This window comes from Scyliorhinus canicula, chromosome 10 (genome assembly GCF_902713615.1).
Source record: "Scyliorhinus canicula chromosome 10, sScyCan1.1, whole genome shotgun sequence".
NCBI lineage: Eukaryota > Metazoa > Chordata > Chondrichthyes > Carcharhiniformes > Scyliorhinidae > Scyliorhinus > Scyliorhinus canicula.
In genome coordinates, this window is record NC_052155.1 from 109279563 (window position 1) to 109304217 (window position 24655).

The 24655-nt window shown below is 43.9% G+C and overlaps 1 protein-coding gene across 1 annotated transcript in view; it reads left to right on the forward strand.

The window, feature by feature from the left end:
* The window catches only part of prex2 (phosphatidylinositol-3,4,5-trisphosphate-dependent Rac exchange factor 2), a 624716-nt gene that overhangs the window by 138248 nt on the left and 461813 nt on the right, over nt 1-24655 (forward strand). The window contains exon 6 of the mRNA XM_038808469.1: nt 2377-2538. Coding sequence (XP_038664397.1) covers nt 2377-2538 — 162 coding nt within the window. The remainder of the gene's footprint in view (nt 1-2376; nt 2539-24655) is intronic.

Below are 24655 nucleotides of genomic sequence, written 5' to 3' on the forward strand. Positions count from 1 at the left end.
GATCCTTAGATATTTTCAAATAAATATTTGCTTTTTTTTCTATGCGTTTTCCTTAATTTTATGGCTTCTTTGTAACATAGTTTCATTGTTACTTAGCAGCATTTAGTGTAATCTTGTTTATATAGTTTACTAGAATATTCATAAATCTGTAGCACATGAAACTCGACTGAAAGATAGTAAGTAAAAAGTTAGCATCTATCTAGACCGTGGCTTAGCTAAGTTAATCTAACAACATCAAGTTCCACAATTAAGGAGAAATAAATGGAACAATGCGTTTTTCTGAAGAACAACCAATTACTCGATCACGACATTGGAATGGCTTAAGACTTAATTATTTAGACAAGTGTATATTTTTGTTGAATGAAGTATTTTTGTAGGCTAGTATCTATATTTGATATTGACATGTGAGAATGTTTAAGTTGCTGTATTTCATTCATTTTCTCCTCTTTAAAGTAAGGGTTCTAGCTGATGGTTGCAATCTTTGTCTGTTGTCCTATATTTTAAATCTGGAATGGCCAGAGTGGGAAGTTTTGGGCTACGGTAGCATTTGGTTCATGTTGCATCCACAACTAACCATCATCCACAGGGGGCCTTACTCATCTCTCTCTGTTCACTGCAATTCTGTGTGCCAGTATCATTCCTCTTTCCATCTCATTTCTGATGTTGTCCACCCATCCAGTCCTTCTCTGACCTGACTAGTTCTTTCCTGATGTTTCACCATCTACTACTGGTCGCAACAGACTCTCACCCCACCTTTTCCAGTGGCTGTACTGTCTCAATTTCCATTTCTTCACTTTAACTAACGCCTCTGAAATCCGGTGCGGCATGTAATGGAGTGGTTGCACGTGTGCGAGCCCCCGCCAGAGATTGCAGTTTAGGTGCCTTCGCTCAGCTGGCAATGGAAATTGGACCCAAAATGTTTAAAAACTCAATGATGTATGTGTCGCACAACAGGGGGATGCACAATTGGTACCGAACTAGGCAACAAAAGAAGAGAGAAACAGCTTCAAATGGAGGCTTTGTGTGCCTTGGTAGGAAAGAAAATGGTGGAGGCTAGTACAGTCACAGGGGCCACCTCCTTAACTGTAGAAATTCTAGCAGAAAGTGCATCGAGAGGTCTCTGGGGGCCTTGAGAAGGCAATCGAGGAGTAAATTTCCTTGATCCAAGGGGCCTTGGCTAAGGTGGATGAGGTGGTAAAACAGCAGAGTGGGGAGCTGCAGGAGGTAGGGGGTTGCTCTGTCAAGGCAGAGCAACCAGAGCGCTTCTCTGGAGGTGGGAATGGCAACAGTGGTGGCCGACAATAAGAGCTTGAGCGTTAGGGTGGATGACCTTGAAAATCAGGTGAGAAGGGAAAATCTAAGGCTGGTCGGATTGCTGGAGCGGCTGGAGGACCTGGACCCGACCAGGTTTATGGCGCATTTGCTTTGGAAGATAATGGGGGAAGGGCAAATTCTCCCCCTCCCCCCACTCTTGCTGGGGAGCCACCTTGTGCGTTTATTGTTCGATTCAGCAGCTACCAAGATTCATTTTTCCAGTTGTTAACTTTTGTATGAAAATGGATGTAAAGGTGTTATATTGGAAAATTTGTTAATAAAAATATGTATATTTTTAAAAAGCCGATTAAATGCGGGGACTCCGATTTTCCTGCAGATAAATTGATTGGTTCTTCATTCTTGCCAGCTGGTTCTAAGGACCCTTCGCCAGAGCCATCATTCTAAAGTTGTAATCCTCTTCTCATCAGCTTTTTGAGGGTCCAGTGGTCAAATGACTGGACTAGTAATCCAGATGCTTGGTTTAATGATCAGGAGTTCAACTCCCACCACAGCTGTTGGGGAATTTAAATTCAGTTAACTAAATAAATGTGTGAAATAAAAAGCTAGCATCGGTAATGGTAACTACATGAAACTACTTGATTGCTTTAAATACCCAAGTGTTCCATTGATGTCCTTCAGAAAAGGGAGCCTGCCCTCTGACCTATATATAACTCAAATGAACAGCAAATGACTGGCTCTGCACTGCCCTTTGAAATGATCCAGAAACCATTCAGTTGTATTCAAGAAGGTATCTCACCACCATTGTCTCAATTAGGGATGGAGAATAAATACAAGCCTTGCCGAAATCAGCAAACCTTTTCTATTTACGTACTAACAGAAACTGTGAAGAATTGTTTCAAAGCACATAATTGGTTATTATTAAAGTGATTGTAATGAAATTACGCTGGTTTCTCAAACGTGTCAAATCAAAAAGGGTTTACTCAAAAGTTATTCATGAAGTAATAACTCCTTGAGGATAGTTATCTAATTTCCTTTTTTCGGTAAAAGATAACATTTTTAACAATTCATTTTTTGAGAAAATGCATCTTTACTTTTATTTAGGAACTGATGAAGAGGACACCAAGAAGGCACAATGACTGTGCAGCAGTAATCGAGGCTCTACAGGCCATGAAAACTGTGTGCTCCACTATCAATGAAGCCAAGAGACAAATGGAAAAACTAGAAGTTCTAGAAGAATGGCAGTCTCATATAGAAGGATGGGAGGTATAACTATTCTAATTTAAATACTTAGAACTCCAAATTTAAAGCTGTGCTTTGAGCAGGCTCCAAAACACACCTCTCCATTTGAATTTTTAGCTATCTAAAAAAAATATAAGTTTTCGTGATATTTGTACAAAATATGCCAATGTTTTAAAGATCATTATTTTCTTGTTGGAAAAATTTACTTTCGTTGAATCATTGATACAATACAGGAGGAGGCTATTTGGCCCATTGTACCGATGTCAACTCTTTGACAGAGCTATTCAATTAGTCCCACACCATCCCTCTTGTTCTATGGTTATGCAATTGTTTGCCCTTTCAAGTATTTATCCAGTTCCCTTTTGAAGGTTATTGTTAAATCTGCTTTCGCCACCTCAGCAGGCAGTGCCTTCCAGATCATAACAACTCTGAGTGTGATTTATTTTCTCTGGTATCACCTTTGGTTCCTTTGCCAATTAATTTAAACCAACGTCCCCCAGTTATTAACTCTTCAGCTGTGAGAAATTGTTTCTCTTATTTACTCTATTAAAACCTTCATGATTTTAAACAATTCTGTCACATTGCCTTTTAACCTTCACTGGACTAAAGACCACCAGTTCTCTAGTCTCTGAAACTTTTCTAATAAATGTGATTCTAATAAATACTATGTGCACCCTCTTCAAGTCCTTGATATTTTTCCAAAGTATGGTGCCTAGAATTGGTCATAATGCTCGAGCTGGTAACTCACCTCCTAATTCCCTAAAAGCCTGACCACCATCTGCAAGGCACAAGTCAGAAGTGTGAAAGAATACTCTGGATGAGTGCAGCAACAACAACACTCAGGAAGCTTAACATCATTCAGGACAAAGCAACTCATTTTATTGATACCTCATCCACCACCTTAACCATTCATTTCCTCCACAACTGGAGCACAGTAGCAACTGTGTGTACCATCTGCAAGATGCACTGCAGGAAGTCGCCAAAGCTCCTTCGACAGCACTTTCCAAGTCCTTATACCACTTGGGCAAGGGCGGCAGGTATGTGGAAACACCACATGCAAGTTCCCCCAAGTCATTCACCATTCTGACGTGGAACTATTTTGCCATTTTTTTCACCATCATTGGATCAAAATCCTGGAACTGTCCAGCAGCATTCTGGTAATACCTACAACACATGGACTGTGGAGGTTAAAGAAGGTGGCTCCCCTCTACCTTCTCAAGGGCAATTAGGGATGGACAGTAAATGCTGGTCTTGCCAGTGACACCCACATCCCAAGATTTAAAAAACGTTCTTGTTTTTATAGCCTCTGCCTGTTGATAAAGCTAAGGAATCTTGTATACTATTTTAACATATTTTAACCCCACCCAACCTTTTTGGACATTAAGGGCAATTTAGCATGGCCAATCCACCTAACCTGCACATCTTTGGACTGTGGGAGGAAACCGGAGCACCCGGAGGAAACCCACGCAGACACGGGGAGAACGTGCAGACTCCGCACAGACAGTGACCCAGCGGGGAACCGAACTTGGGACCCTGGCGCTGTGAAGCCACAGTGCGAGCCACATGTGCTATCGTGCTGCCCGTAAGATAAATATTCTACCAAGGTTCCTATTTCTGTGTCAATGCCTCCCCGTTTTCCTTATGGAGTCTTTTTTTGCCACGGTGAACAAGTTTCTGACTTCTATTATTTGGGGTGCAAGTCACCAAGAATTCGTTGGGAGTATCATCAGGGGGACTGGCAGTCTGGTGGCCTGGTGTTACCCAATTTTCTCCTTCATTATTGAGTGGCCGATGTTGTGCAGGTGCTGGGGTGGCTGGGAAGTTGGACTCTATGCGGGGGAGGACAGTTTGTGTAAGGGTTCAAGTTAGCGACCTTTGGTTACAGCTTTGTTTCCATTCATCTGAACTGTGCTGGGACTAGTCTTCTAGCGAGTCATATAACTGGGTAAGTAGAGAGGGATATAAACTAAATATAGGGGGATAAACATGTTGGGCAGTGTTTTTCAAACTTTTTTTCAGGGACCCATTTTTACCAACTGACCAATCTTCAGGACCCAAGTCAGCCGACCTTCGCGACCCACGCGGCTGAGCTTCGCGATCCAAGCTGGCCGACCTTCATGACCCACGCCGGCCGACATTCGCGACCCACCATTTTCTCTTACCTTTAATGCGAGAGGTGAGCCTGCTTGGTCCTCACAATCTTACTCCAATCAGGTTCAGAGGAGAGCTTGGATTTTGTACCTCAGTTTGTAAACTCTGAGTAGCTCCCCTGTGAACTGATTATTACAGTAACTCTTCAAGCGGATGAAGTCCACCGTCATTGTGATTGACTGGTCACTGTTTCGATTCAATGCTTTAATGTTGTCTAAAAGGTCAGCAAAATCTTATAGCCGCCGTTCAGTACACAGAGGGCAATGATGTGATGATTTCCCATGGCTTTCATTATATCCCTTGCCAAACGTTCAGTTCTGTCCATGATTAAACCACGAGGAATATATACTCGCTCCAGATCATTTCAGTAATGTTTAGGGATGCAAAACAGGTCGAGGTCATAGCCTTGTTAATCATCGGTGATTGACACGCAGTCAGCCGCCGCCATGCCGCGATCGCACTTTTACCCCTGGGTTCGGGTCCCAACACCCCCGGGTTGGATGCGCACTGGTAAGCGGGCACCCACGTGCAGTGCACCCGCATTTTTTTAGCTGGTCGTGTCTGCCATTTTTAAGCCGCTCGCAGCCGGCATTGTAAAAAGCCTGCTGCTGCAGCTGTTGTGTGTGAATTCCCACGATCGCAAACGCTGAGTTGGCCAGCTCCGCGACCCTCTCGACATCCGCCCGCAACCCAACCGCGGGTCGTGACCCCCACTTTGAAAATGCCTGATGCAGGGGAAGATTGAGTAATTAAGGGAAATGACAAATGATAAAGATCGCTATAAAGGTCATTATAATTAGACGGTGGCAGGGCAGTAACAGGCAGTGATTGGAAACTGTGCCAGTGGATAGGGTCAGAGTTTACAAAAGCAGTGAAAGGACTGAATTAAGTACTCTGTATCTAAATGCCCATGGCATTCACAGTAATATTGATTAATTGTCAGCTCAAATAGAAATTCATATTTATGACCTGATGGTCATTGTGGAGATGTGGCTACAAAGAAAGCAAGGCTGGGACCTAAATATCCAAGTGTAGGCAACATTCAGGGAGGGCAAATAGCTGGGAAATGGTGGTGGGCTAGCTCGGATAATTAGAGGGAATTAGTACTGTCATGAGAGATTACCTTAGTTCTAGAGATCAGTTTGGATGGAACTAAAAAACAGAAAGGGTCAGAAAACATTGGTGGGAGTTGTTTTTCTGCACCAAATGGCAGTGATAATGCAAATCACAGTGTAAATAAGGAAATGACAGATGCAATAGCAAGGGTAATATGGTAATTATGGGGGATTTCAATCTATAAAGAGACTGGGTAAACCTAATTAGTACCAAGGTTGTGGAGGACGGATTCTTGGAATGTATGCAAGATTTTCTGAAGAAGTACATTGAGGAACTAACCAGGGAATTGGCTATTTTATATCTGTTACTGTGTAATTAAAATGGACAAATTAATCATCTTGTTGTAAAGGAGCCTTTAGGAAAGAGTGACCACAATATGATAGAATTTTACATCAACTTTGAAAGTGATGTTGTTTAATCTTAAATCCAAACAAATAAAACTATGAGGGTATTTGGGGCATACTGACTATGGGAAACTAAGTTAAAAAGTATGATAGTAGACAGGCAATGACTAATATTTAAAGAACTGTTTCATAGTTTACAACAAAAATATATTCCTTTAATGCATAAAAACCCAACAAAGAAAGTGTTCCAATCGTGGCTAATTAAATAAATCAAGGGTTGAATTCCATCAAAGGAAAAGGTGCAGAAAATTGCCAAAAAATGATAAACCTGTAAATTGGGAGCAAAGGAGGACCATTAAAAAGATTAAGACAGGGAAAATTGAATATGAGTTTAAACTAGCAAGAAACATAGAAATTGACTTCTTCAGGCATGTAAATAGCAAAAACAAATATGGGTCCATTACAAGTGTAGTCAGGTGAATCTATAATGTGGAAGAAGGAAATGACATAAAAACTAAACAAACACGTTGTTTCTGTCTTCACAGAGGAAAATATTAAAAACACAGTGTGGTATTATTTTGATCTGTGCGTATGGATGATTGTTTGCAATAGTCTCTTTTTGGCCCCGTAGATTCCTAGGTTTTTATAGGTGCACACACAAGAAAATAGTCTAAATTAATAAAACAAATGACAGACATTACCAACATCAAATTTACATTTCAGTAGCCAATTATTTAGTTAATAAGCAAACTGTTGGGTAGTAACACATTGCTGTTGATGGAGGAGAAATTTTGCATTGAATCCTTTTGTTTATTGAGTTTAGCCCTTGGATGGAAAAGTAATGAGTGCCATCTGTAAACGTTATTTTCATTCTTGTCTGGTTTTAGGATTTATAATTACATTGAATTTTTAACTCAAGAGTGTGTTTGTGTGTAAATGTTGTGTAATCAGCTGATCAGATAGGTTTAAGTGCCACGAAGAACTGTTGGAACATGATGTTGTCATTTAATGTGTAGCATCGCAAAAAAAAATCAGCTTAAAGAGACAAAGTGAACTCAGTCAATACTGAAATACAGCACATGGTAATTCAGCAAGAAGAAGAATAGATGTCCACAGCAAGCAGATGTTCTTCTGGGGGACCAGTAAGCCAACAGTGTCCTTAATTGGGTGACTTTATAGCCAAAATAGAATGTAACGGTCAGGTATAACAGAAAATAGTTCCCAGCATAAAACGTGTGGCTAACTTTTCCTCAGAGATCAACAAGGAAACAAATAATTACACTTTTTTTCAAGTTAGTCTAATTAGAACCAGAGCATGGTCTGGAGCCAGTGTAGGAATAGATTAGAATCTAGAAAGAACTTATTATGCGATACAATTGATTTCAAATAACTTGGCAAAACACATGCTCCATAAGCTCAGTTGAATATTATCTTTTTTAATAGTATTTTTCAAGCATAAGTGTTATTGAAGGCTGATAAATTTCACTATAAGACCATAAGACATATGAGCAGAATTAGGCCATTCGGCCCATCGAGTCTGCTCCACCATTCAATCATGGCTGATATTTTCTCATCCCCATTCTCCTGCCTTCTCCCCATCACCCCTCACCCCCTTACATATGAATTAATGTAAAAGTAAGTTGGAAAAGCCGAGCATTAAAGAATAAGTAGCATTTATTATTAACCAATTATTTAAAGGACGTATGGTGAATGTTTGAACACTCACTGGTCTATTCTTCATTGGCTTTGTAAAAATGTAGTAAAAATTAGAAGTTCCCTCAAAATCACCTTATAAACGGGTGTCATTTGCAATTTTTCATCTACAGATTAAATGTCCATGGTTTGAAACAAGCCACAAAGCATGAAAAAGGTTACAAAATGACAAATTTTACAATGACACTTTTAATCTGCTTCAAATTGGTATCCATTATTTACTTATTTCCCGTACCAGCCTCCCCGAACAGGCGCCGGAATGTGGCGACTAGGGGCTTTTCATAGTAACTTCATTGAAGCCTACACGTGACAATAAGCAATTTTCATTTTCACTTAAAAGTTCCAGTTTCCCCTGTCACAACGACTTTGATGAAAGGTGAACAGGATGCTTTTCATTTTTCTCATACGAAGCTGAAGAGAGAAGTTACTGATTTTCATGTGCCTCTCATTGTGTTAACGTTGGAAAATGAAGCGGTAGGCCAACAGAATTTGTCTTCAACAGTTCCACCAAATGCCATCATGATTCGATTTTTGAGTAGGCCTGACGAATGATCCTAGCCAAAAGAAACTGTAGTCTTCCTTAAATACACCCATTGTAGATCCTCAACAAGACTTTTGGATACCAATGAATGGAGCAGATTCCCTGGATGATGTTTCTCGTGGGTGGTGGTTCTGGACCAATATGAGCTGGAGATAATTCTGAGATCCTTGATACTGTTCTCAGACATTAAGGTTGGTGACCCCTAAGATATTGATGTTGAAGGACTTCCACATGGTAGTACAGTCGAAAGTTAAGGATAGGTGGTGCTTTTGTTCTAAGTAGTCCTAATCTGACACTTCACTGACACAAATATTACCTGTCACTTGTTCGCTGAAGACTGAATGTTATCCAGGTTCTGCGGGGATAGATTAAAGGAATAGCAATTATGAAGAGGATTGTAAAAATTTCAGTAAATTGTTGGGCAGGATTCTCCATTGCCTGACATCGAAATCGGGAACGGCGATCGGGTGGAGAATGTCTCCTGACACAGGAATCGGGGCAGTGCTGGTTTGATGTTGGATTGCGATTCTCCGCTCCCTCCAAATCGGCGTCATCGGGACATGCGCCTCACCGCTGGTATGTCATTAGCCAGCTCACCAGCGATGCTCCGCCTCCGATGGGCTGAGTTCATAAAGAGCCACGGGTCCTCCGTTGGCGTCAGCACTTAGCCTCAGGAACGGAGAATCCAGCCCCTTGTATTTTTCGTCTTTCGAAGCAAAGATGATTGATGTTGTGAGTGTTTTGTAGGGTTCCAGTGGCTACATAGGTGACGGCTAAGGCAATCTCCATGTGGAATGTTCTGCTGCAAACAAGCAGGATACAGCAGATGATTGAGCTTTGGATGAATAGCTGGCTTAGGATTTCCTCTTCTTGTGTTTTCTCTCTGCTTCTTATATCTGTTTGGAGGAGGAGGTAGCACTGATTCTACTTGATTGCACCAGGTGCGGTGTTCCTGGGTGAGCTTCTCCCAGGAGTCAATATCAGAACTCCTAAGTGAAACCTTCAGAGTGTTCTTGTAACACTTCATTTGATTGTCATGGGAGCACAGCTCAAACTCATATTATGCCTCAAAGATTTGTTTTTGTAAATGAGTATCAGGAATTATGGCTGCATGACCAGCCCAGTTCATTTGCTGCTGTCTCAATATGGTGCGGATGATCGGATGGAGGGATGGGGCAGTGGCGAGGGTGCATTGGGAAAGGCTGAAGTGGGGATTGGGGTGGATGATGTCACATTGAAACGGGTGATTGGGTTTGTCTGTATGAGATGGATAGTGGCAGAGTGTGGTGGATGTGATACTGAGATTACAAGAGGGATAGAGATAGCCATTAGTAATTTTGTGAAGATGAAGGATGTGTTAGCAAATTGAAGGCTCAAGCTTGTTACCAGGAAGGAAATAATGGGATGCTACATTCAATCCATTTTCATGTATGTCTCAGATATGTGGACAATCAATGAGGATTTGTGGGAGAAAGTGGAGGGCTTGATATCTCCTAAGCATCTCAGGTACAGAAAGACCATGGGACCAGTGAGCAAATGCTTAAATTGCAAACACAAAATAAATCACTGCGGGGTAGCATCCAAATGAGAAGGTGCCAGTATTTCATCTGTTTGTTTACAGCTGTGGGTTTGCAGAGATCTCTTCTCGAGGGTGGTAGGGTGGATGTGGTTGGATGATGGACACCACTGAGTGATTGCAAATGAGCTACAGTAGATGTATGAAGATGATGCAAGACAGATGAGCATGACATACCATGGTAGCAGATCTCCTGGTGGAGTAGCTACAAGCTTCAGCAGCTTGGCATGCCACCTTGGATGAGCACCTGGTATTTATCCTGCTATCTTATCTTCATAGACGTCTGAAGACAACCCAAGTAAAGTGGTTGAGCTTCTTGGCATTTCTAGTGCACAGTCAAAATCTAACATGTGTAGAGCAGAGTGGCAGAATAAACTTTCAGTTTGATAGACAGACTTACTCCATTCTCATTCTCATGTTTAAAGTCTGCCGAAGGCTACACTTTGGCAATTCTTGCCTGTGTCTTGCCAATGTAAACAGCTTGAGAGACAATGTGCTGCCAAGATAAGCGAACTTATCTACTGTCGACAGGTTTTGGTCATGGACTGAAACCTTGGTCTTGAGATCGGGCTTTCCTGGAACGGGTTGCTATATCCGTTTTCTTCATTTTGAGTTTGAGGCTGAAGTTCTTTCATGCATCGGAGAACAGTCAATGTTACTTTGCAACTCCTACTCTGAACTAGCAGTTAGTGCACAGTTATACAGGTAATTGCACAGTATTGCCTTAGTGACTTTGGTATTTTCCCAGAATCATCTTATATTAAGCAGTTTCTCGTCCATGGGATATCTGATTTTTGATACCAGAATCACTGTCATGAAAGGCTTTGGAAAGCATAGCAGAGAAGAACATGCTGAAGAGGATTGGCAGGAGCATGCAGCACTCTTTAATCCTATTAGTGATTGGGAATAGAACAGAAGACTCACCATCCTCCAGGGTACACGCAAGAATGCATTCATGAACAGTCGAACCATTGTGATGAAGTTCTCATGGCAGCCGAATTTCTTCATTACTTTCCAAATACCTTTATGATTGTAGCAAGATTGATAAATTCCTTTCTGCCTGTAAAGGTGGACACTGGCGATATTGGAAGATATCTTTGTATTATTGTGGGATCGTTCCTTTCTTCCACAAAGACTGAAAGAGTTCAGTGGGTTTCTTGACCAGGCATTGGCCTCCAGCCTGGGACACCTCAGCTGAGATGGCATCAGCTCCTGCAGCTAGAAAGGAGTTTTATTTTCATTGTTTCTAACAGTGTGGGAAGGTGAGTAAAAATAGTTATTGACAGTCTGTTGATCTCTTCTTCTCTGATGGACGAATCATAGAATTACAGAATTTACAGTGCAGAAACAGGCCATTCGGCCCATCGAGTCTGCAACGGCCCTTGGAAAGCGTACCCTACTTAACCCCATGCCTCCACCCTACCCAGTAATCCAGTAACCCCACCTAACCTTTTGGACACTAACTGAGTGTTGAGCTGTTGCATTGAGGATTGGTGATAAACCAGTAGGTTGGGTGCTGTACGCAGATTTCAGAGTATTGTAGAAGTTCTTCCAGTCATTGAAGTTGGCATAGGACTGAAGTTTGTCTGCTTTCTTATTCAACCAAGTGTCTTGGACCTCTCTGAGCTTGTCTTGGACAGTCCTGCAAATTTGTGGGTAGGCATTGTGCTTGGAGGGTGTTGACTTGTCATTGGGGTAAACCCTGTAGTGGTGATATTTCTCCTCCAGTAGCTTCTGGATTACCTTGTTTTCATCAGATGTTTCTTGATGATCCCAAGAGGTAGGGCCCGATTTTCCAAATCTTTGCCCATGGCACAGTATCTTGCACATCATGAGCCACATCAAAGTGTAGTGGGTGGGCAATCTGTGATTTCCAAATGCATGTACATTGGGCAGGCAGATGGGGTATCAGTTTTTTTTACTGCATCTTCACACTCATTTTTTCTTTTTGGGGAATAGGGGTGGTTGTTGGAAGAACAACTGATCTGGTTATCATCCTGTTGAATCGCCACATGGATGCTCTTTCCATGACCCAGTAAGTCCTGGCATCGTACTTGAGTCTGGAGCAAGACCTCCTTAGGAGTATCAGTGGGAGAGTATTTAAAAAAAAAAAAATTTTTTATTCTCCTTTTCCACATTTTCTCCCAAATTTACACGCAATAATCAGTCATCGGTGAAACAATAATCAGTAACGAATGTAATGTCAATCCCCATATTAATAACAATGATCCCATCCTCCCACCAAACCCCAGACATTGGCTCGCATGTTAACATTTACAAATGACAAAAAGGAATCAGGAATCACCCACAGTCACCATTAACACAAACAGTCCTCCTCTTCCCAGCCCCCCTAATGTTCAAGATGATCCAATTCTCGAAAGTGGATAATGAATAATGCCCATGAATTGTAAAACCCCTCCATGCTTCCCCTCAGTTCAAATTTGACCTTTTCAAGCGTTAAGAATTCCAGCAGGTCCCCCCGCCACGCCGGGGCACAGGGTGGAGAGGTTGCTCTCCACCCTAATAGGAACCGCCTTCGGGCGATCAACGAGGCGAAGGCTACGACATCTGCCTCTGCACACGTTTCCAACCCCGGCTGATCCGACACCCCGAATATGGCCTCCCGAGGGCCCGGGTCCAGTTTCACATGCACCACCTTCGAGATTACCCTAAACACTTCCTTCCAGTAATCCTCCAGCTTTGGACAGGACCAAAATATATGAACGTGGTTTGCGGGGCCTCCTCTGCAATGCTCACACACATCTTCTACCCCCTCAAAGAGCTGGCTCATCCTCGCACTCATAAGATGCGTTCTATACACACCTTCAGCTGCATCAGCCCCAACCTCGCGCACGAGGTGGATGCGTTCACCCTCCGGAGCACCTCACACCAGAACCCCTCCTCCATACTCTCTCCCAACTCTTCCTCCCACTTTGCCTTGATCCCTTCTAGTGGCGCCTTCTCCTCCTCCAAAATAGCCCCGTAAACCGCCGATACTACCCCTTCTCCAGTCAGCACCTGTCGTCAGCACCTCCTCCAGCAATGTGGAAGCCGGCTCTACTGGGAAGCTCTGTATCTCCTTTCTGGCAAAGTCTCGAACCTGCATGTATCTAAATATTTCCCCCTGCTCCAGCCCATACTTCGCTCTCAGCTCCTTTAATCCCGCAGAACGACCCCCAAGAAACAAATCTTTTAGTGTTCTAATTCCTTTCTCTTCCCATCTCCAAAAATCTCCATCCCACTTCCCTGGCTCAAATCTATGGTCAGTGGGAGAGTATTTTGATAGCAGTGATTATAATTCTGTCATATTCAGAGTAGTTATGGAAAAGGACAAGGAAGACCAAGAATAAATGTTTTAAATTGGGAAAGGTCAATTTTGCTAAACTGGGATGTGATAAGGTCAAGTGGACTGAAAACAGTTATTTAAGGTTGATCAGTGACAGACACTGAGGCATTCAAGGAGGCAATAGAGAGGGTTCAGAACAAGTATGTTCCTATGGTAAAAAAATGTGAGACTCTCAAATAGAGAGACCACACACTCCAGATGTTCAAGAGCAAACAGGGGGTAAGGCAATTAAAAAGAAAGCATGGGCAGGGTTTTTTGGACAGCAGATTTTCCCACCCTGTCATCTGAAGATTTAACATGGAATGCATCGCTGCTGTTACCTGCTGCCCTGCACCCATTTAACACCCATTGGGCATTGATTGGCTAACAGTGATCCCCTATTGGGGAGCATGTCCCACTTTTGAGAGCCATCTTATAGACAGCTCTATGGTCCAAGCAGCACCAGGCTTCACTGCTAGGACTATATGCAATCTACGAAGAAGAGGACCTAATTGAGACTGGACATCAGCTAAGTCGGGGGTGCTGACAAGCCCCAGCAAGGGGGACTGGGGCTGGGGAGACTGTTTGGGAGGCTGGGGCAAAAGGTTATATTGCAGGGTGAGCTTGGAAGATGACTGTGTGGGGAACACTTCCAATGAGCACAAGGGACCCGCTGCCCCCCCATAAAATGGGAGACCGGTCAGGGCATGTGAATAGGCAATGTGCAGGCTGCACACCTCGTTTTATGAGGTCCTCTTCAAACTAGCCGGCAGCAGACCGTAAAATTTAGAGCCCTTATGTCAGATACTGAGAGTTCAAGAATACAGAAAGCTTAGAGGAGTATAGAAAGTTCAAGGGTAAATTAAAAGGAAATTAGGAAAGCAAGTAGAGGGTGTTGTTACAAATGTGGGGCTTCATTCTCCACTGGCGAGATTCTCCATTGCGGCGGCAGCACACCCATGCTCAGAGATTTCCGATGGCATGGTCCTTCCCACAATGGGAAACCCCATCGGCCGGCCGGCTGGCAGGATGGAGAATCCCACTGCCGGCAGGGTTGCGCCGTGCCATAAAACTGGTGCGGCAGGCGGAGAATCCCGCCCATGAGGTTTTATAAAGTGGTTATGTATCTTTTAAATTTAGGGTTCAAAGGGAGCATATGACCTCCTGCTGGGCAATAATCCAAAGTGACATAGTTACCATGGGGACAGAGGGTGCAGGTCAAGTGCTCTTGAAATCCTTGTGGCACATTTAACACCCATCAACATCCTGGTCAGATACCGAACGGGTCCAGCCTTATAAATGCCGTGACTCCCAGAGCAGGTCAGAAGCTGGGAATTCTGCAGCAAGTAATTCATCCCCTGACTCCCAAACCTTGTTTACCATCTACAAGGACAAGTCTGGGTGTAATGGAATACTCTCTATTTGCTTTGAAATGAAAAATGAAATGAAAATCGCTTATTGTCACAAGTAGGCTTCAATGAAGTTACTGAACAAAAGCCCCTAGTCGCCACATTCCGGCGCCTGTTCGGGGAGGCTGGTACGGGAATCGAAACGTGCTGCTGGCCTGCTTGGTCTGCTTTAAAAGCCAGTGATTTAGCCCAGTGAGCTAAACCAGCCCCAAAGTTGGAGTGCAACTCCAACTACTCTCAAGATGCTGGCCCATATTCAGGGCAAACATGATTGGCAGCCGATCCACCACCTTAAACATCCAGTCTGCTATGAAGGCTTTGTCAAACGCCTACTGAAGTCCACGTAGACAACATCCACAGCCTTTCCCATATCAATTAATTTTGTCTCCTCCCTTAAAAACACTCTGTCAAGTTGGTAAGACATGACCTGCCCCGCACAAACCATGTTGCCTATCACTGACAAGTCCATGTGAAGAAATCCTATCCCTTAGTATCTTCTCCAACAACTTCCCCATCACTGATGTCAGGCTCACCAGCCTATAATTACCTGGAATTTCCCTGCTTCCTTCCTTAAACAAAGGGACATTTGCTATTCACCAGTCTTCTGGAACCTCGCCTGTGGTCAAAGATGATGCAAAGATATTTGTTAAGGCCGCAGCTATTTCCTCTCTTGCCTCCCCCAGAAACCTGGGTTATATCCCACCTGGCCCAGGGAACATGTTTACCTTAATGCATTTTAAGATATCGAACATTTCCTCCTTCATTACGCTGATATGTCCTAGAGTATTCACACAGCAATCCCCAATCTCAACATCCGTCATGTCCCTCTCCTTGGTGAATACCGATGCAAAGTACTCATTAAGGATCTCACCCACTTCACCCTCTGACTCCATGAATAACTTCCCTCCTTTGTCCTTGCTTGGCAATTCTTATATTACTATTTTGTAATATAAATATTACTCTTTTTGTCTTGCTGAGTTGTGTTGAATTCTGATGAGAAATAGTCGAAGTGTTCCAGATGATGACAAAATGTTTATTGTGTAATATATAATAAACTTCTGAGTTCTTTCATTTCAATACTAAACTAGTAAAACAAATAAGTAAGTTTATATTAAATTAACAATTATAATAATACACTACACTCTGATCTGATCATGTCTTCACACACACTAAGAAAAGAGCGGGTAACTCCTTTTATAGGTTCTGTTAGTGTTGCCATCTAGTGATCATCTGTCTGTACTGACTTTACAATATTTGAACATGTAGTAACACATACAGAGATCACTACACCAATGGCATTTCATAGCCCCTTCTAGCCCTCTTGAAATGAATGAAATGAAAATCGCTTATTGTCACGAGTAGGCTTCAATGAAGTTACTGTGAAAAGCCCCTAGTCACCACATTCCGGCGCCTGTTCGGGGAGGCTGGTATGGGAATTGAACCGTGCTGATGACCTGCCTTGGTCTGCTTTAAAAGCCAGCGATTTAGCCCAGTGTGCTAAACCAGCCCCGTAACTCCCCGTTTCAGTTTGTTCCTACATTCCCTATATTTGTTAAAAGCTGTGCCTGTTTTTAGTTGTCTAGACCTCATGTATGCTTCCTTTTTCTTTTTGACTAGTCTCACAATTCCCCCTGTCATCCATGGATCCCGAATCATGCCATTTCTGTCCTTCATTTCCATATGGATATGCCTGAACTGCACTCTAATCAACTGGGCGGGATTCTCTGAGCTTCCGCACCGAAATGGCGATTGACGCGGGGGTGGAGAATGGGCGTCAAACCCGAGATCGGGTCCGATGCCGCTTCCGCGATTCTCCGGTCCCCAGAGAATCGGCGTGAATCGCGTGCGGTTACATGGCGCCGGTTGGGGGCCATTAAAAGAGGCCCCCGCAGCGATTCTCCATCGTCAACTGGCCGAGTTCCCAACGGCGTGTTTCTTTCATGGTCCCACTCGTCGGGAACTCGGCGTGGCGGCTGCGGAACTCAGTGCCGGCTGCCGTGGTGCCGGGGCGGGGGGGATCATTCACCGGGGGGAGGGGGGGGGGCATGTCGTGCAGGTGGCTGGAATGATTCACTTACCTGAAGGGGGCTAGCAGGGCCCCTGAGTACTTCTCGCAGTGAATTCGTCTGTGTTTTTTCATAGGCATGGGGACATAGCCCCATTATTGGAGCTATGTCTACGCCCTAGGTCTTTAAAAGACTTGTACATATCAAACGTGGATTTACCCTCAAACACCCGCTCTAAATCCACATTCTCCAGCTCTTGATGAATTCTGTGGAGTTGGCTTTCCTCCAATTTAACATCCTCACTCCAGGACCACTCTTGTCCTTATCCATGAGTATTCGAAAACATACGGAATTGTGATCACAATTCCCAAAATATTCCCCTACTGAAACTTTGGCCACTGGACGGGCTACCAGGAACAGTAAGGCTCCTCCCTGGTTGAACTATCAGTATACTGTTTCAAAAAACCGTCCTCAACATACTAAACAAATTGCTCTCCATCCGAACCCCTGGCACTATTGGAGTTCCAGTTAATATGGGTGAAATCAAAATCACCCACCACAACAACCCTGCTATTTTGACATTTTTCCGGAATGTGACTACATATCTGTTCCTCTGTATCCTGCTGGCTATTAGAAGGCCTATAATGCAACCCCAATGTTGTGACTGTACCCTTCTTATTTGTGAGTTCTACCCATAATGCCTCACTGCAGGTGTCCTCCCTCATCACAGAGTTCAGCGATCTTCTCCTGCCTGCTCTCCCTCTTAGCTATATTTGTCTCAGTCTCAAGCTCTTCGCCAGTCTCTGCACTTGCTAGCCTGCTGCTCCGGTTCCCACCCCTGCCATACTAATTTAAACCCTTCCTAATAACATTAGCAAACTTCCTGGCCAGGATATTGGTGTCCCTCCAGTTTAGGTGCAACCCATCCTTCTTGTACAGGTCACACCTTAACCGGAAGATACCCCAGTGACCCACATATCTGAAGCCCTGGCCCCTACCATCTCTTTAGCCATGTGTTCAACTGTAATACCTCTCTGTTCCTAGCCTCAGAAGCACGTGTCATGGGCAGGGTTCATGAAATTCCTATCCTGGAAGACCTGCTTTTTAGCTTTCTACCCAACTCCCTGTAACGTCTTTGCAGGACTTTGCTTCTCTTCCTGCCTATGTCATTTGTACCATTGTGGATATCTGTCTGTTTGTCCTCCCATTTCAGGATGCCCTGTACCCGCTCAGAGACATCCATGACCCTGGCACCAGGGAAGCAACACACCATCCTGGAGTTTCTTTTGTGCCCACAAAAGCACCTATCTGTGCCCCTGACTATCAAATCCCCAATTAGTATTGCTCTATTATGCTTTGTCCCCCTCCTCTGTACAGCAAGACAGCCATGGTGCCACCGCTCTGCCCACTGCTGCTGCTGTTAGCTGACCATTCCCCATATCAGTATCCAAAAGGGCATACCTGTTCGAGAGGGGGACAGCCACAGAGGACTCCTGCACTGATTGTCTGCCCCGTCTCGCAGTCACCCATCTATCTTGCTGTACCTTAGGTTTGACCATGTCTCTATAACTTCTATCTATGATGCTTTCTGCCATTTGGTTGCTACTTAGTATCTCCAGCTGCTGCTCAAACTGATCCCTTTGTTCAGTCAGCAAGTGCAGCTGGATACACTTCCTGCAGATATAATTATCTGGGATGCTGTCAGCATCAATGATTGACTACATTCTGCAGATGAAACTCCAAGCCCCATCAACTGTCATGACCAACTCTCTGCTATATATTAAATGATTGAAAATATTCACGAGGACATACTTACAATCAGCTACCTCCTTAAATCCACACCCTTGCAGAGCTTGTGCTTTCCTAAAGTACCGTCTCTCTGGAGGGATGGAAACACTACAGCAATGTAATGTTTGGGGTTGTTCCATTCTTTGGCAGTGGGTCCTCCTGACTCTCCTTTCAAGTTGCGGTGATTTTTCCCAGAATGCTTCTCAGTAACACCCTCTGTTGGTTGTTGTTCCTCCTGTTGAGTTCAAGGGTTTTTCTCCTCAATCCCCTTCCAAGTTGTGGTGACTGCATTGATTTTCCCAGAATGCTTCTCAGTACCACCCTCTGTTGGATGTTAATTTCCTACATAGGAGGTTAGAATAAAACCAGAGAAAGTTGATGGCACAGGAAGTGGCTATGGCCGATTATGTCTGCGCTGGCTTAAAAATGAGCCACCAAGCCTAACCTCACATTCCTGCATTTGCTCTGTAGTCCTGTTGGTTATGACACTGGAGGTACATATCCAGACACCTTTCAAATGAGTTGAGCATTTTTTTCAGGCAGTGAGTTCCAGACCCTTATCATCCTCTGAGTGAAAAAGTTTTTCCTCATTTCCCTTCCAGTAAACAAAATTAGAACACATGGAATTGGGAAAATATACTGAGACAAATTGAGAATTTGTGAACAGACAGAAAAGAAAGAGTAAGAATAAACAATTCATTCTCAGGATGGCAGGCTGTTACTAGTAGGTTACTCCAAGAATGAGTGCTGAGGCTCCACTTGTTCACAAATTGTATCAATGATTTGGATGTGGGGACCAAATGAAATATTTCCAAATTTGCTAATGATACAAAACTAGGTGAAAATTGAGAGTTGTGAGGAGGATGTAAGGAGGCTTCAAGAAAACTTGGACAGGTAAGGGCAAGAACATGGCAGATGGAATATGACGTGAATAAGAGTGGAAAAAACAGGCAGGGTGTTCCATAAATGTTGAGCAATTGAGAAGTATGGGTGTCCAAAGGACCCTGGCTGCTCCAGCAAGCAATTAGGAAAGCAAATTATATGTTGGCCTTCATCACAAGGGGCTTTGAATAAAGCATTAAGGATGCCTTGCTGCAATTTATAGAGTCTTGGTGAGACTGTAACTGAAGTATTGTATACTGTTTTGGTCTCCTTGTCTAAAGCAAGGGGGAGCGCATAGGGGGTTCACCAGACTAATCCCTGGGACGGTGGGATTGTTTTATGAGGCAAGATTGAGGAAACTGGGCCTTTGGTCTTGAGCATTTCGAAGAATGAAAGGTGATCTCATTGAAACTCACAAAGTTCTTACAGGCCAGATGAAGATAAAATGTTTTGCCCTGGCTAGTTAGTCTAGAACCAGGGGACACAGTCTCAAAATAGGGGCAGGCCATTTAAGACTGAGATGAGGAGGAATTTCTTCAGTTGGACAGTGGCAAATCTTTGGATTGTCTACCCTAGAGAGCTTTGAAAGTTCCGTCATTGAGCATATTCACAACAAAAATTGATATATTTCTAGATTCTAATGACATTAAGGGATAGGAGGGTATGGGAAAGTAGTGATGATGTAGATGACGAGCCATGATCTAATTGATACATAGATACAATAGAACATACAGTGCAGAAGGAGGCCATTTGGCCCATCGAGTCTGCACCGACCCACTTAAGCCCTCACTTCCACCCTATCCCCTTAATCCAATAACCCCACCTAACCTTTTTGGACACTAAGGGCAATTTAGCATGGCCAATCCATCTAACCTGCACATCTTTGGACTGTGGGAGGAAACCGGAGCACCCGGAGGAAACCCACGCAGACACGGGGAGAACGTGCAGACTCCGCACAGACAATGACCCAGCAGGGAATCGAACCTGGGACCCTGGTGCTGTGAAACCACAGTGCTATCCACTTGTGCTACCGTGCTGCCCAATTGAATGGTAGAACTGCTGTGTTGGAGAGCTACTGGCCAATCTGATTGTGTGGCAGCTCTGTAGTCCTAGCAGCAGCACCAAAAGTCTCCGGAGCTGAGGAACCCGACTGACAAGTTGGTCTAAGGTCATGGTGAGTAGGGGATGGTGGTGGGAAGGGTGGACATTGTGGACTGGGTTCAAGAGGCCGGGGAAAGGGTTTAAAGGGGGTTGCCTCCAAAGGGCCCAGGATGCCCCCAAAGGAAGGTTATCTTCACTGTCTGACACTATGTTATGCAGCTAAAGCTGCCAGGTTTTCTGCATGGCATGGGCCCCTTCAGCTGTAGGTAAAATATCGGCAGTGATGAGATGAGGCCCTTAATTGGTCTCAATAGGCCCAAGGGCAGGTAAACGACCTAATGCCACCCCACCCACTAAATTTCCAGGCATATCAGGGACAGGGTAGGCAACAGGGAGGCCAGCTGCTTGATTTTACCTGCCCTCCTACTTCGTCTTCAAGCCCACCGGCAGGTGAGTGTAAAATCTCATCTGCTGTCTTGTTCCACAGTGAAATATTAATAAAAAGATGCATTTGGACCAAGTGGCCAAGGCAACCTCCATGGAATGTGAGTATGTGAACATGCAGCTGTAAAGAACTTGGCGCTGATGGTTGACATGTTTTATGGCCAGCACAGGTACTCTGCCATGGCAACATGACCTGGTGAAATAAACAAAAATGAGTGTGATTCTGCATTTATAAAGATCGCCAGTTAACATCATTCTCCCTCTGTGCTGTTATGCAAAATCAGCCTCCTGGCGTATAGAAATAGCCCACATATGCTATACAACCATTGTGCCAAGACTTGATTAGTCGATAAATGTGATTTGTGTTGCTTTAAAATAAACTTAACTTTTTATCTCCTCTCTTAAAAAGTATCAAATTATTTTGAAGTTCTAAATGTTGATACAGCTAGGGACCTGTTGCAGTGAAGTAACTAAAATTGCGGAAAAACTGATTTGGGGCTGCCCTTCATTTTCTGAGTTCATAACTGTTAGAAGTACACTGTACAGGAAGTGGATCAAATTTTTCAAGTCTGAATAAACAGAGCAAATTATTTAGGGCTGCTGCCAGATCTTTTTAGTAACTCAGATGGTGTCCCAAATTTTCTGTCGTGGTTTCAGTCTTTAGAAAAACACAAACATCTGGTTGTGGGTAAAGCTGAAACATAAAAGGGAAAAGCTTGAAAATTTCTTCCAGGAGGAAATGTTTAACTTATTGCTTGGTTTTATGAGGAAACAGGTTGGTTATTTTTAGACTTAGCAAAGGATCAAAGAATATTTGTAGTTCCAGAAAAAGGAAAGGAGGAAGGAACGTGAGAAAACTGCAATCACAAAGGAAGTGCTACTGAATAAATTGTTGGAGCTGCGGCCTGAGAAGTGCCCAGGTCCAATGAATGTTTACCTTGGGACTGAAAAGAAATGGCCAGTGACCAAGTTGATGTGTTGGTTTTACGTTTCAAAAATTCCCTAGATTCGGGGAAGTTTCCATTAGATTGAAAAATAGGAAATGCTACTCCATTATTCAAAAGGGAGGGAGATAACGTGGGAAACTACAGGCCAGTGAGGTTAATATCTACCATAGGGGAAATGTAAGAAGCTGTTATTAAAAAAATGATACTAGCACACTTCTATAAATTCAAGATAATCAAGCAGAATCAACATGGTTTTGTGAGAGAGAAATCATGTTTAACCAATTTATTGGAGGTTTTTTTAAAGAAGTTTGTTTGCAGATAAAGGGGAACTAGTGGATGGTACTGTACTTAGATTTGCAGAAGGCCTGTGATAAGGTGCCACATCAAAGGTTATTGCAGAAAATAAAAGGTCATGGTGTAAGGAGTAACATATTAAGTGGTCCGGCAGGCTTAAAAGTAGACAAATCTCCAGGGCCAGGTGACATGTATGCTGCTGAGTGAAGCAAGAGGGGAAATAGCAGGGCCACTGGCAATCATTTTCAATTCCTCTCTGGCCACAGGAGAGGTGCCAGATGACTGGAGGATAGCTAGTGTGGAACCACTATTTAAGAAGGGAGGAAGAGATGAGCCAGGAAACTACAGGCCAGTCAGTCTAACCTCAGTGGTGGGGAAACTTTTGGAAGCAATTCTGTGAAACAGAATTAATCTGTATTTGGAGAGGCAGGGATTAATCAAGAACAGTCAGCATGGTTTTAAGGGGAAGTCATGTCTGACCAACTTGATTGAATTTTTCAAAGAGGTGACCAGGTGTGTAAATAAGGAAAATGCATTTGACATAGTCCATTCCCAGTGAGAGGGAAGATCATCAGCGAATATGAGCACGGTGAGTGGGAGGATCGCATCCACAGGGAAGGTTGGCAAGATGTGTTAGTGTTAATAGGTTTTGATGCTGGATATTAAATACTGAGTAGCTAAGATAATAAGGTGAACAAATTTTGGGTACTGATTAGTTAGTTATACTCAGATGTGTAGAAAGAGAAGAGTCAGTCAGCACTGAGGGGGATTGTGTCAAAGTGAGAAGTAACCTTTGCAATCAACAGTCTCTACTTTCCGAGTCTGAGTGTCTTCTTCACAGCCAAGTTTGGGTGTCTCCCTAACATTGGCAGTGGAGGATGAAAGTGAAGATTCGAGACTGAAATTTACTTTCAGATGGAAGATTAGAATTGGAGTTACTTTTTGTTTTGAGAGGAGACTGTAATTGGGGACTCTGAAGAACGATGACTTAAACTAAGTATAAGGTGGCATGATATGATATTCCACCACTGCCCTGTGACACCGAACCTTATTATCAATAGAAAAATGAAGTCAAGGCATGGATATGGGTTGCATCTCTACTGAAAAGAAAGCGAGGGATTGCTCTGGCACTGGTCCGTCGCAAAGTGTTCTCAGAACGAGACACTCAACTGAACAATGACTAAGGTTTAGACACGCTTAAAATTCACGGATAAAATTTTTATGGAAGTTGACTTTCTGAATGTCTATGAGACTTGGGCGGACTCTGATTCATTTGAAAAAATGGATGAATCTTCCAAAGAATCATGGAGTTTAACTGATTAACTATGTACGAGATTGCAGTGATTCCACTTGGAAATACCTAAATCAGTACTTGCCTTTAAATTATTGAACCGTGTTAGCATATCGAGCATGGATAGGCTCTTGGATTGAACCCAAGTTAGATTAAAAGAGAAAGAGATACTTATGGATCAAATGTCCGAAGCTTTGAATGTTTTTGTGGAAGTATTCATTTCTGGCTGCTTTTATGATGCAAATAGGTTCTTCAGCAGTAACAGCAAAGATGGAGGATACAACGTTAGCAGCATTTCAGTGACGTTCGAATATAGGGTTCAAAAGTATGTACGAAAGAAAAATTACAAACAAGATGTTTGAGGACCGAGACCCTTTTGGAAGCTAAAACAAGTGGTGGGCGTTTGCCAAACATGGAACGATGAAGAACCCCAGGAATAACCAAGGGATGATCAACAGCTGTTTCAGATGCATCAATTATGCATTGAATTGTCTAAAAGTGGAACATGGGCCGGGTTTCTCCCCTACCCGGCGGGGCGGGGGGTCCCGGCGGGACGGAGTGGCGTGAACCACTCCGGCGCTGGGTCTCCCCAAAGGTGCGGAATTCTCCGCACCTTTAGGGGCTAGGCCCGCGCCGGAGTGGCTCCCACTCCGCCGGCCGGCGCGAACGGCCTTTGAAGCCCAGCCAGCTGGGGCCGAAAGGCCTTCGCCGGCCGGCGGAAGTCTGCGCATGCGCCGGTGCGTCAGTGGCTGCTGACGTCAATCCGGCACATGCGCAGGGGAGCGGGTCTCTTCCACCCCCGCCATGGTGAAGGCCATGGCGAGGCGGAAGAAAAAGAGTGCCCCGGCGGGAACGGCCTGTCAGCGGCAGGACTTCGGCCCATTGCGAGCCGGAGAATTGCCGCGGGGGGCCCGCTGACCGGCGCGGCGCGATTCCCGCCCCCGCCAATTCCCGGGTGGCGGAGAATTCGGGCCACAACGGGAGCGGGATTGATGCCGGCCCCGGGCTATTCTCCGACCCCCCGGGGAGTTGGAGAATTCTGCCCATGGTGTTTTTGAGACAACATATAACATGGAAGGTATGGAAGGTGAAAGGCGAGAAGGATGATACTGACCAATTGGAAGGAATCGTATTGGTAATCAAAATTTCAGCCCTGTAATAAGTATTCTATTAGAACATAGAACATTACAGCGCAGTACGGGCCCTTCGGCCC